This window comes from Ctenocephalides felis, unplaced genomic scaffold (assembly GCF_003426905.1).
Source record: "Ctenocephalides felis isolate EL2017-DRISC unplaced genomic scaffold, ASM342690v1 CF-g0.4_SCAFFOLD_00845, whole genome shotgun sequence".
Lineage (NCBI taxonomy): Eukaryota > Metazoa > Arthropoda > Insecta > Siphonaptera > Pulicidae > Ctenocephalides > Ctenocephalides felis.
The window spans coordinates 55963278-55978237 of record NW_020536999.1 but is presented as its reverse complement, the minus strand read 5'-3'; the positions used below and the strand labels follow the sequence as shown (position 1 = coordinate 55978237).

General features: G+C 28.2%; 2 protein-coding genes across 2 annotated transcripts; both read right to left on the bottom strand.

The window, feature by feature from the left end:
* Positions 1 to 55: 55 nt before the first annotated feature.
* On the bottom strand, positions 56 to 7561 carry LOC113363529 (alpha-amylase 1-like). The gene is made up of 11 exons (XM_026606022.1): positions 7434 to 7561; positions 5547 to 5771; positions 4640 to 4785; positions 4071 to 4174; positions 3802 to 3982; positions 3600 to 3730; positions 3101 to 3288; positions 2738 to 2932; positions 2415 to 2618; positions 1749 to 1910; positions 56 to 1172 (listed from the first exon to the last, which is right to left on the bottom strand). Exons 2-11 carry the CDS (start codon positions 5730 to 5732, stop codon positions 1143 to 1145), a joined length of 1527 nt encoding a protein of 508 aa, XP_026461807.1. The 5' UTR covers positions 5733 to 5771; positions 7434 to 7561; the 3' UTR covers positions 56 to 1142.
* A 1882-nt stretch (positions 7562 to 9443) lies between these two features.
* On the bottom strand, positions 9444 to 11184 carry LOC113386196. The gene is made up of 3 exons (XM_026623995.1): positions 10982 to 11184; positions 10450 to 10678; positions 9444 to 9584 (listed from the first exon to the last, which is right to left on the bottom strand). Exons 1-3 carry the CDS (start codon positions 11182 to 11184, stop codon positions 9444 to 9446), a joined length of 573 nt encoding a protein of 190 aa, XP_026479780.1.
* Between the last annotated feature and the right edge of the window lie 3776 nt (positions 11185 to 14960).

Genomic DNA, 14960 nt, shown 5'->3' with positions numbered 1-14960 from the left:
TATATATATATATATATATATATATATTACTACTACCCACCTATCTAGTTTTATCTGTGATAAGAAATAACTATATTTTTAAGCAAGACTATTTTTTTAATTTGTTGACTTTTATCATATTTTGTAAGAAATATTTATACATTTTTAAAAAAAATGTTTTGAATGATTACAGTATTATAGCTTAAATTGGAACAATTTCAGTTGTATAAGTTTAGTCATTTTTTGCCAAAATGTATTGTACTTCGTGACTGGGGTAAGACTGGGTACGGTTGTGCCATTTTTCTTTAAGCAGTCATAATTTTTTTTTGTATTGAATTTTGCTATCCCTTTCTTTTTCATATTTTGTCTTACGATTAGTTGAGTTAGATTTTTCCTTATATATTTAATCTTCATTCGAGAAGCACAAGATCTACAAACACATGTCACAACCGTACTCAAAACACACTTTTGAGATCAAATCTTTGTTATGGCTGAGCTAAATTGCTGGTAATTATCTACTGATGTTTAATTTACAGAAAAATAACAAACAAAGTGATCCATTTATATTCAAGAAACAGTACTTAAAACTTTATTTAAACTTTTTTTTGATGCTTTAAAAGTGGCCTATGCAAGAGTCAGTATAATTTAGCCTATGGTGACTGTCACTACTATGGCGTATCGTGGCACAACCGTACCCAGTATCCCCTGCTCCCCTGAATTATTAGATTAAGCATTTATTAATTTTTGTAATAGATCACTTGCTCCAGACATTTATTGACTACAAGATTTTTAACTTTAATTTTAATTCAAGTTTTAATAGTTACTATTGTTGGAGCTAGAATTCTTGCAGATTCTACCATTTTGAATGAACTGGTATTACTTATATGATAACTTATGAACTACATGATGTATATCCATAACTAAGATTACTGTTTTTAATTGAAGTCGAGTTTAAATGAAAATAGTAAAGATTGCATACATTCCGTTTGCGCAAATCGTGAATAAGTCAAATGAAATATACCACGTATTAAAAATCTAATGAGAAAAATATTCTTTATTGACCACAACCACACAATATTACATATATTAATATATAAATAACTACTGTCATTGACTTGACTTTTCATCAAAATCATTGATCAAGTCCTCTTTTTCCAACTCGACTACATTTTGGACTTTAGGCTGAGAAGAGACTGAAATATTGTAATATTTAGAATTAATTAGGTACTGTTAATTATAATTTAGTTATAATTAATATAAATTAAAGTATATTATTTTTGTTGTATATAAGCGTATATTATACATTTATTTGCAAAGTATCGTACTAAATTAACATTTAATTCAATTATGGTTATACCAGAAAAAACTATTTATTTAGAAACAATGTTAAATATATAGTTTTTTAAAAAATTACGAAGGTATTAAGAAATTATTCATCTATATAGTTTCATGCTGTTTGGTACTATCAAATATAACGTTGCTAAATAATTTAAATAATGATTCGTGATTATTAAATAATTGCGACGACTAGGAACGTTAAAAATTAAAAAAAAATAATTATTTCAATATCCAATAACCGTACGTTTATTCTCTACTTAAAATTTTACTATTGAGTAGAGTAAGTCGATAATGTTAGAAATATCTAATTATTATGATTATAATTAATTATGATTATTTTATCATATCTACTCTTTATTAAAAAGATAAGTTGTTGTGAATTACTATATTATTTGCGCTAAGACAATAAAATATCTGAGATTTAAATTTACCTGTTTTCCTATATGTATGGCTAGAACACCATCGTCTTCCGAATGTAAAATCTCGACATAAGCTTTTCCATCAGGTGATACGTCTACAGTTTTACCGGAACACCTGCCATTTTCCGCTTTTCCAGATATTACATCGCAATATTTTCCGGCAGGCAAACAAGTCTAGAATTATTAAATTAATCAATCATTTATTAAATAAATCAATAAAAATAAATTAAATGAAAAGAATAGCATAATAAATATTTCTTATATCTACCACTATTTTCAATATTTTCCACAATTAAAACATATTATCTTTTTTTTATTCGTCAAAAATTATTTTGCAAAGTCTTTCAGAAGTGATGTTCTGCTCATCATGTATTAGAAGACGGTTGATGTTTGACAAAAAATGTTTGTTATATTTTTCTATTCTTAAATTAAGTTTAAATTTGTACTATTTATTTAAAAAATATTTTAATGGGAACATTGGTGTAATTTTCTATTAATTGTTAGATATATCTTCAATATCAAATGTTATCCGCTGTTAAATATTGGAAAATAAACACAGGAAAAACTTCTTAAACTACAATAAAAACTGTTAGAATAATTTAACAATATTTAAAATATTTTTATTTCATTCATGATAAAGAAAAGTAGTCAATTTTCATATATTTGGCTAAAAATTACCTGAAGCGTTTGTTGCAAATTCTGTTGATTTTCATTATTGAAAACTACTAGACCAGCACAACCGCGTGTAAATGCAATCTGGTTTGAACCATTATCCCACCAATATTGAATTTTATTATTTTGGACCACATTTCTAAAAGCCACCATTGAGTAAATTTGTCTCCATCTATGCTCACATATCCATCCGTTGGTACAGGCACCAGTCTAAAAATATTATAATATTATAATTTGAAAATTAATTTTTACTCGTGATATGCAATGCAGGATATATTTTTTATTTTCAGGATTATTAATATTATTGGTCGTTTTATCATAATACTTGCATTTGCATCAAACTGCGGTGACACGATATTTCCAGATTGATCTTGTGGAGGACCTTGGTCACTATTGCTAAAACCAAAGCTTGACATCAGTCTAGGTAGACCATATGGATGAGCCAAAGTAAAGGCAATTGCCATTTTATATTGTTTAGGCTGCTTATGAGTTAATATTTCTGAACCACCACTTCCATGGCCTCGCTGAAAAACAGAAATACTTGTAATACACATTTGGGATAGATATAATGAAATTGCTTCATGAATTTTATTAATTATGAATAACCAATTCGTCATTTGTGAATGCAATTACGCAAGCAACCAACTAGCTATTGGCGATAGATATGATACTGGTTCATATATAAAATTAACCTGGTTATCGTGATTGTCAACAAATACAAGCGCCTTATCATCTGACAGCATACCCCATGCAGGACCCCAGTTGACCAGCCATTTCAAGGCATTGTGACCCCGGAAGGCTCTTCCAATTTCAGCACTGAATTTGAATTCAGTTACTCGTCCTATGTTTGTGTATTCGTTTTTGGACACTGCTTCACCACCTATTTATGAATTAATGACTGTTAGAGATACTTAGAATTGGTAATTTATAGTCAGTAATTAAATTCGGAGTAATTTTACAGCCAAATCGATAATCGAGCAGATAAATTAGATGAGGAATAGAATCATATAGTTGCTCGAATGTTGTTTTATACTTTCATAATGCTCTGAATATTTGAGTATTTTACCATATGAAGATTATAATAGCATTTGAAAGATATGAATTAGGCAGTGCGTTGATCAAGTTTTGATTAGAAATAATATATCTGTTATCAAGCTTTTTGCAGAAAAAATGTGCAAAGAATTTTCATACCTAGGTCAATGACTTCTTGATAAATAAAAGGTCTAGCCCCATCGTTGAATCCGTGAGCAGGGTTCAGATTTCTTACAGCATTATATATAAAAGCCAGATCTGAGGGCCACATATGTTTAGCAGCGTCGACCCTATAATTTTTTTCAATCATGAGTCTTTTCATCAATCTCGTAATGTATTAACAATTATTTATCAATTTTACCGGAATCCAGCCACGCCTAAATCAACCAATTTGTTGAGAAAATCGATGATCTTCTTCCTTGTCCAATCCTTGGATTGATCCAAATCATGCAAACCTACTAATTCGCAGTTTCTAACCTCTTGCGCGTTTGTATAATCGGTAATTGTACATGGGGGGTGGAAATCTCCTGGACCATATGGTACTAAATAAAAGATTCAAATAAAATCAGATATTGGAAGAAGCGTGATTTTTTATTAATAAACTTATCGATCTGTCTAATAATATTGTACCTTCTGGATATTGGCGCTCTTCTGGTACTGCTGTACCTCCTCCAGTTCCAGTGGCATGGCCATGGTTTCCGCACATGTGATTAATAACCACATCTACATAAATTCTAATAAAAGATTAAACTAATTTTAAGTTAAAGGTATTTTTATGTTAAGGTTGTTTTTCATTATGAAGAAAGTTGAACAAAGTTGAAAGTGAAACAAAAGTTGAAGAGTACCAAAATTTGGAACCGTTGCTAACTTCAAAACATTTTTTACTGAAGTAAGACTATTTTGGGATATGTTCTCAATCACTGAATTACTGAACATACAACAAATTCAACAAATACAAAAGATAGCGAATTTCTCGTGAACATATTTTATAGTTTTTTATAGTTTTTTTTATAGTAATAATAATAGAACTCAGAACTCTTCTCAGAGTTCTTTGAGCTGTTGAGATGATTTTCAATATGTATTTATTTTATAGGATTTATATATACGTCGGCACTTGCATTTACATAAAATACAGACAGATAAAAAATATTACTACAAATATTATTTGCATAATTTATTTGTAAATAATCTCCACATACCTCACTCCTACTTGATTACATCGCCTGACCATGTCAGCAAAATCTCCTTCATTTCCAGAGCGTGTTACTATTTTATATGAAATTGGCTGATATCGTTCCCACCATGGTCTATTCTCGATAACTATATTTTCGTTAACTGGCGATACCTGCCAAATATAATAGTTATTTATTTTTTTTCCTATAAATTTACACCTGTCCAGTTTAGGACGTATAGCAATTGTCATGATTTACTGGTGTCAATTGTATAAAAGATATTATATTTATAATGACAACTCAAAAGACCACTAAATAGATAAATTCTAAGGATATTCTAATGACTATAAAGTGTATTCTTTCAAATAATAAAAATAAGGTGAGAATTTTGTTCTCAACTTAGATCAAGTGGCGATTTTCTTTTCAACCTTCTACAGTAGTTTTTGTTGAATAAAATATAAAATTTGCATTCATGTTGGCAGTTTGATTATTCATATTATTTTAGAAAGTATAATGCAAGCTTTTAAAACATAACAAGTAAAGTTATATACGTTATTCTTCTTAAACTATAAAAATAAATTGTTTTGATACCATTTGTTCCTTTCTCTACATTTCACATCATTAATGAGAACTATCATCATCGTAGAATACAGTCAAATCTAATCTCGAATATTATTGGAACCTCCATTGTGATATAAATAATCATTTGACTTTGGTCTCAATAAGATAAAAATCTTAGAAATATATATCTTTTTAAACCTCTTATATAGGATAAGGTGGTCAGGTGAGGCGTGTCGAATCCACTGGGATATTATTTGAAATATAATGATATGCATAAATATGTGATAGCACTAGGATATTATTTGAACCATCATGATATGTAAGAATTACGAAGATCGAAAGTACAGTTCATTAGTTTATTAGAAATACATACTTGGACACCAGCAAAGCCATTTGGTGCCAAAAATCTTTCACATTCTGCTGCAACATCGCGCCATGTCCATTCGAATAAATGGACGATTCCTGATCGTCCTGGTTCATGATGAGCATCAAACTGTGCATTGATCGCATTTTGTTCTAACAAGATTACAAAAGCGATGATATATAACCATTTTAACATATTTGGTTATGTATAATAAAATTCTGAAGTACTTTTCACCTGCAAATGATCCAAAATTAATCCACATGAGCTTTTATGGATTTACGGTATATAATATTGTCTATAATTAAATGCTAAATTTGGCTATTCGTAGTTTCCAATATTTTATTAACTATCATTCATGAATTTTATTACATAATTTTATATTGGCTTCAATAAATGATAAATGATAATTAACTGTTGGACGATTCGTATATATGAATAATAAAATAGGGTAAAAATACTAAAAATAGATCAACTGCTTATTATTTAGCTATCTTGCACTTAACAATAAAAACGCAAGAATTCCAAAATTTAGCAGATATAGCCTGTACTAAATAAGATATAGATTTTTTCTAGAGAAACTTGAATTTATAAATGCTTATAATGTGTTACAAAAAAAACAAGCTGTTTTCTTCAAAATTATACATATTTGGGATCTTTGCAATCTAAGATATCAAGGTTTTGAAAATCAGACGCCACGTTATCGGGATATTCATATCGTGTTTTTAAAAAATTCAATTGCCTCAATTTTTTGAAAATTATTAAAAGAAAATTATTTTCAAAATTTCGAAGACATCAATCTTGTTTCGGGCTTTGGTTTCTTTTTTAACTTTTCTTAGGGTAAGTTATAGTAATCGCAAATGAAAATTTTTATATATCTTTACGTTTCAAAACTTTCTGAACATTTTGGCATACTTTAGAAAAATGGATGTATGAGTGTATGTGTGTATGTGTGTGTGTGTGTGTGTGTGCGGATACAAATTTTCGTCGACGATTTCGGGAACACAGTTCGACCGATTTCAAATATTCAAAAAACATTCGATTGCTGTTGATAAGGAGACGTGCTGATTAGTTTTTGGCATAGGCAGGTATAGCCGTTTCAACGATACGGGACAAAAAGTGCCAAAAACGGTAACTCAGTTTTTAAGAGAACGGAGCGTTCGATTTTAATAATTCAAAAAACATTTTACTTGTATTGACAAGGTGAAAAACTGATTAAATTTTTGGGAAGCAGGTCCAGCGGTTATGGACTCTCAATAAAAATAAGTTAAAAAATGTCATTTGGCGGTCAAAAATGTTTATAGGACATATGTACATCAAATTATCAGATATTTTATAGAGCTTTTAATAATGTGTACATATTTTGTGTAATTTTTTTGGGTTCCGTATCAAGAACGGATTACAGTACGCGAAGTTCCAGCACTTTACCTTAAGACACGATGCCATTCACCCACTAGTTTGTTATATAATTTGTTACTTGTATCATTAATTTGGAGTGCTAAATTTTTGTTTAGTGATTAACTTCATTTAAACATTTTTATTTACATTTGAGGAGTTCTGATAATTTGTCAATAGGCAAAATTTCACACACTATAATACAGATTCATTAATTTAATAATGCTTGTAAATTATGAAGTTCAAAACTGTCATTGTAAATACTTCCCACTAAGATAAACTCATGGGAAAGAAATAATTTTAATGAAGTTTATTTAATAAAAATTATTTATAATTTGTCTGTAGATAACTCATAGTTTCAACAAATGATGATTAACAAGATTATGAATAATGAAATGATGTATGTGAATTTATTGCTTAAAATTGTTTAGGATAACTCTAAACAATATATTTGCAATCCTATGAATTAAAAATTTGATTTTTTTATAATTTAGAACAACTTACCGTTTACCAATCTGTTCCGCAACAATTTATGTTTACACACAATATTTTCCAAATAATTTATTGGTACTATATCAGTTTAATACGATAATTAAACAGCAAAACACTCATTAAATATAACACATTAATTTGTCGTATGTGTTTTATCGTATATGGTTTGTGCACAATAGGATATATGTAACGTTGTTTTGATATTGTAATCATAATCTTAATGACAAAACATATGAATAATACTATAAATAAAGATATCATATCAAGATGAGATAATTAATCAGTATTTCAAAACATTATTATATATTAAGATATTGTAATTTTATCGCTGTATTGGCATAACAATTTCCAAAATAGACGGTGTGCAAAAAATTGTTATATAAGGGAGACTGGGTACGGTAGTAACAGTTGTCATAAAAGCTAAACTACATATACTGATTTTGAGATAGGGTCCAAAAGGAGAAATGCTGAAGTATGATTGTTTGGACAAGTTCTCATTATTGCTTTTAGTCAGTGTCTTACATTTACGTGATCTGTAGACCACATTGTTTTTAAACAGTCAAAAGTAAGTTTTTATGATCGAATTCTTTTAATAATAACTATTAATTGTATACAGGTAGATTACTTTTTTTGTTATATTGCTGTAAGCTGAACATTAGTAGTTATTAACAAGCAATTAGTTTTTGTTAAATAATTTAGCTTAGGCATAATGATGATTTGTTTTCAAAAGTGTGCGTTGTGGGAAATTTTGGGGTACGGTTGTGACACGTATTTCTTGTCCTTTTCGGGCAAAGATTAAACGAATAAAAAATCTAACTTAACTAAGGCAAAATATAGAAGAGAAAGGCAAAGGAAAATTCAATATAGGTAAAAAAATCACAAAGAACTCTTGTTAAATTTATTTAAAAAATTATGTTTTGTCATATATTGTTATATATTTTTCATATATTGTCTATATTATTTTCTTACTGTTTTGATTCTTGAAAAATTATCTTCATTTTTAGAATCAATGGATAATATTTGGATATTAAAAAAAACACTATTTATTAGCAGAAATAAACTGAAATAATAATTATAGTGCTCATAGATTTTTTTATTAGTTTATTTTTTGGTTGTCTTTTTTAGTTGTATTTTTTAGTTTTAGGTGCAAAATCACGGAGTAACCTAAATATCAATGGAAGTAATTCTAGTATATTAATGCATTTACATTAGAGTGGTATGCAAAGATAAAAAAGTACTTGATTGTTAACCGTAAAATGGTAGAATATTATTAGATCTTTTAAGCAATTTTAGTAAGTACCAACAAATGAACGAATATGTCTGTCGTTTAGCATCGGACACTAAGTCCTCTCTTAGCGCTGGCCAGTAAACATATTGATATTTCTTGTAAGAATTGACGTAATTTATAATAATTATTTAATTTTGTTCTATGTGAGTGCTAACGGTCACTACATACCCCCATTTTTTGTATTTCCTAGTCAAAAAATGAAAAGCTTATGATGAATGCTCTAGCTGTGAACATCGGTGTGTTCCAGCCAAAATGGTGGATGAATAGTGATTTTTTTTGCAATATCTAAGAATATTTGTCAAACACATATATGCAGACCTTTCAGAGTGTGAAGATAGTACATATGTGTTCAATGCAGGTTAATTTGAAATGTCCGGTACTAGGTGCTACTTTTTCAAATCAAATTTTTTGTTATCAAAGTTTGATCGATAGTTTCAATTATTTTTTAGCAATGGTTGCGTTTTTGTTAATTTAGTTTGATTTCTACCTTTGTTATCTAACATAAGTCATAATTTAATAAACATTTCGCAAAATATTTTTAATTTATTTATAATTAACCTTAGGTGTCCGCCACTCGGGGACTTCCCCATATGTAAAGTATTTATATAAAATGCATAGTAATACAATTTGCTAACTATTTATAACTTTATTATTATAATCGTTTGAACCATAATTTATATTGTCTAGTATTTAAAGTACAATTATCAGAAATTTAGATATATTGTTAATAGAAGTTAATAGCGGAAAACTGTTCCATCGGCCGGTTGTCTAGAATATCCTGGATTGGTAAGTGGTGAATGGTGTCCACTGTTCATCAACTTTACTTGATGTGGTGACATCCTCTCTTTTAGTCCTGCTATCTGGAGAGGATGCCCCTGTAAAAATAAATAATCATTATATAATTATGAGTGGTCTGCCTGAAAAACGGGGCCCAACTCATGATCGAACTCAATATTGCCAAACGATGTTAACATGACCAATGATGACAATAAATTTAAAAGAAAAATAAAGAAATTTATAAGGAAATTGGAGACAAAGAAGACTGAAGAGTTATATAAAAATATTTTAATTATAATAGATATTATATTAATGAAATAATCAAATGAAATGTATATATAAATTAGGTAAACTGATTTCGTAACCTCTCATAATACCAGGCACTTCTGTCTGTCTGAGATATGAAAATAATGTATATATATATATATATATATATATATAAATAAAAATAAATAAAAAATATTGATTCTCTGTTAATCAGAGACCTGGTCTTTAAGGAAGGCCAATATCTGGAACATAGATAAGGAACCAAGATGATGTGGAAGGTGCTGGATACTGATATGGAGGAGATAAATTGAATTGGCAAAGTAACTAATAAAGAAGTATTGCAGAAAGTGAAGAGAAAAAGGATTTATATTGCATGGATAAAATTTTGAAAAGAACATTTTACTGCTTTCTACTGCAGGGACTGATGGTACCGCAAGAGCAGATGGTGGACTGAAGTTGGTGAAAAGTTTTAATCTGACTTATAAACACAATTTCTTTATGCTGGAGTTAATTGTCTAAGTTAAAAATTATTTCATCTTCTCTCTACTAAAAAGTAATATATGACATATTCTTATTACTTCTTCATGTTTGAAAGAGTTCTACCATAAACTAATCTATAGCATTTAATGAATTATTTGTATATACGAGTTTTGGTGTGATCAGATTGTATTTTTTTAAATATTTTTTTTTTTTTACCAAAGCAATAATTCGTTCCCGTTTTAGTTCCCTGGTGTTTGTCAATCTCCTCCACGGTTTCCCTCTTGCATTTGTATAATTATCGCCATACTCCACGCATGGTGGTGCCAATTCGGCCACATTGCTAATGGTGTCCTGCTGCAGGACTATATCTACAGGATCAGGAAACAATTCTAAACTATGGTTGTAGTTTGACATCATTTTATTGTCTAAACTATCGAGTGGAACTCTGAAAGAACAAAAAATGCGGAAAATAAATTAACGACTTGTTACAATTCATGATAACTAGAATATCTATAAATTTACTTCCACTTAATGCTAAAATTTAAACTTTGGTATTGTATGCTCCCTTTTAGATTGTGGAAGTGCTTGGCATTAGTAGTAAAAATGCTATAATCTTTCTATTATGTTGAAGTAAACCTTTCAGTTTAGAAGTCTAACAAATTCGTCTTAATTTTACTCCTAACAAAGCCGCAAATCACTAGACGTTCATGTTGTTTCATGAATCAAAGGCAAAATAAATAATGCTCACCGCTTGGGAACGAAAATAGCGCATTGCCTTATGCTGGCCAAAGTATGATGATTGGACAATCGCTCGTGCCAGGGTAGTCCTTTGTACCAGGGCTTGAGACAGCCTGGTGGTCCTGGAAGTTCTTTAATCCATACCCCTTCAGATCTGATGTGGGGGCGCCAGTCGTTGTTGACAACCCTCTCCGAGAGGTTTTCTGGCGGCATGCTGTGGAATATAAAAATTTAGTCAGTTGTGAGTCGGACTCGTATCAATATATGACTACTATACTTTCTCAAGTAGAATAAAAAATAGTCAGTTTCGAGTCGGACTCGTTTAATAAGGTTTTTATTGTACTTGTATTATTGTCAACTCTGAGACAACAATATATGACTCCCATATTTTCTTATATAGAATGACAAAATTAAGTCAATTGCGAGTTGGACTCTTCAAATACGATTTCTATTGATTACTATTTAAATACGATTGTATTATTGTCAATTCTAATTGTAATACAACTATATGATTACTATAATTTGTCAAGTAGGCCCAGTACGCATACAAACTTTTTTTAATAATTAATTATTATATAAAAATACTGCACTTAAAATTTACAACTAACTAGAATCCCATTGAAAATAATTTTTAGAACAAATTGTATTGAGGGATCTACGAAAATCCTTTCCTGCAATTCGTTATGAAAAATTAAATAATGGTTTCTTCCATAATGCAATAATTTGATGCAAGACAATCAACTTATATTATTTATTCAATTTCTCAAAACTTCAGAATTTATTTAATAATTTAAAGCTGTTTCTTTAATTATTAATCATAATCTCTTATAAGGCACAATAAGAATTATTTTACTTAGACAATTTGTACCACTTAGAAAAAATTGCATAAAATATGCTCTAAAATAATTATTACTTAATTGGCAAAAAATATGGTGAACGTTTGTGGTTAAACAAATTAAATAAATTGCGTAACTAATTATTGATTTACATCAATGTTTTTAACAATAAACTATTTTAGAAACAATGATTATCAATTTATAACGAATTGCAGACAAGTTTTGAATATACATATTTTTCTTTGTATTTTATCAAACTTATATAATAATCGTAATCTATAAATTAAATTTTAATTTGTAGCGACAATTAAAAATAAATAAAATTAATCAAACTATCAAATTGCATTAACCATAATTATCAATGTCTGTATTATTTTAATAATGACACCGACTAATAATAGCATACATTTTTTGAACTTATTATAAAATTTAATTTTTTAGTTGTGAGTTTGCTTTATATACATATAATTTTTTTTTGGAAATATACGATTTTTATTGAGGAACTCATTTGACATATAAAATTAGTATGCGTACAAATTTTGTTTCAGAAATATTTCATATTTGGTACATTGATACATTATCTCTATTTTTTAAATCTAACAACCTTAAAATTAAATGTTAATAAATTTTCTTTATAAATTATTTACACCATTACAATTAACATATTGAATATTATTAATAATATTATTAACATGTCGTCATCTTCTTCGGAGCGGAGAAAATAACGTTACATTAATATATTTAATATTTTTAATAATTTAATGTATAGAAAATGAATAGCACTTACCTACAAAATTTTCAATAATATAGTGTATAAAAGAAACTTATCATAAAAATAGTACTTGTCATACAAAATATAGAAAACATTTGATTTCCGCCATGGCAACGGTGATCATGGAAATAAGGAAAACAATTTTCTAGAAAACTCATGAACTTGACTAGTCATTCTGATATTACCTAAGTAGTTGCATTGATTTATAGATTAGAAAAGATTCCAGAAGATTTTATACTCACTTAATTTATTATTGATTTTAGTTAGATGTAGGCTAAACAATATATATAGGTTGAACCATATCGAATATTTTCATATTCAAGTTGCAGATAGAATTATTACTTAAAAAATGAAAAATAAAATGTTTGTAAAAAAACAAAATTTACAGACTTTATATTAATAATTTGCTTCGAAGTGATAAATACGCTTACTAATTGAGTGAAAATATTATCTTTTTATTTTTATTGCTTAATAAATATGTATCTGAAGCTTTCTGATGGACGTTTCACGTTGTAATTATTGAAATTGAAATCTCTATTTTGTTAATTACTATATTGTGGATTTAACAGAATTTGGTTTAGTTAAATATAAAAGGTTGGAATAACTGGATTTGTTGTACTTGTATATCCTTTCTTTTATTATTAAAAATAATTCATTACATGTCCATTAATTTTATATATCTATTATATTTTCGATAATAGGAGGTTACAGTATATTGTCTTAAGTTACCATGCATTGCACCGCTATTTTAATTGCTGCTATTTAAAATAATATGTGTTTGAATCAAACACTGAAATATTATAAAAACCGAGCCTCTACTACGATTATTAAAAATAAGATTGTTGGAAATGCATTTTCAGCTTTTTGTCCTTTTAGAATTTGCGTGAAACTTCGGAAATATCATCCGGAATAGTATAAAAATTTTTGTGTGTATTTGTATAAATATGTACATTCAGAAAATAGAATTAAAAACATTGGTTTTTAAATTTTTTTGAAAATTCTAAATATATATCAAAGCGATCATATTAAAGCGACAAATTATATTTTGAAATGAATGGATAAAATGCTAAATGAATTTTAATTAAACTACGATTTTGAAGTCTATATTGTAAATTTTAGAAATATTACATTGAATTAAATTTTTCGGAAAGATAAAACTGCTAGAATATGCTTATTTTATACTAAATCATTCAAAAATTCTTGCAGATGAATTAAATATTATCAATATTTTAATGATTTGGTAGTACACAAAAATTATTATTACGCAACAAAACAAAAATCATCTTTTCAGAAAAAAATAGCAAATAGACACTTCATTCAATAATTTTAATTCATTATCATATTCAAGATAACTGGTTTCTGTCTGTGCGATATTACGCCATAAAAGGTGATTACACAGAATGTCAATATCGCACATTTGATGTATCGTATTATTAATTTACAGTTTTAAACATATTTTTGAACATAATTTAAGCCAATTCGTTGAATTGGCTCAACGTTGAAAATAACAATTGTTGGTAAAAAATTTATTTCGTTATTTTGATACTAAAAAACGTATACATCTTGAGCAGATCCGCCCAGATGAGACATAATAAAAAACAGAATCGCATTGCTGTCAAAATACATGAATATTTTTTATTATATATATATATATATATATATATTATATATATATATCTGCATCAACTGATGGTGCAAGTTTGATATCAAAATTTCCAAATACAATTTAACTAATGAGTATTCTAATAGGCATATAAAAAATTTCAAAAAAATTACTAAGAAACTGCATAAAATAAAAAATTCATAAGTTTACGACTTGTATCATAAACTGTAGCAAAGCATTAGGTCTTGAAAAGATGAATAGAAAAGAACACAGGCTAGCAGTATTTTTAGATGTCAGCCAGGCTTTTCCAAACAGAACAACTTTTCTAAACTATTTCAATATCTTAAATTCATTTTTACTTAGTAGAAAATTTACAATCAAAATTAAAGATGTGACTTCGAGCATTAGAAATATAGAACGCGGGGTATCACAGGGCAGCGTGCTAAGCCCAGTACTTTATTTCCTTTTCACAAGCGATATTCCCACATATGATCTTCTAATAATGTGCACTAACGCGCGATGACATAGCTATAATTTAATGCAATTCTGATATTACAACAGCAACTTGTCAGTTACAAAACTCGAAAATGGTTTTCAGAATGGAATATCAAATCAATATCGAAAAATCTCACATAACTGTTTATATGTTTCACTAAAACCCACAATAGTCCACCTATGACCATAAACAATTAAACATTTCCACTATGCAACACTGTTAAATATTTAGGCATGCACATCGATTCGAAATTGACATGAAAACGAACATTGAAAATAAAAA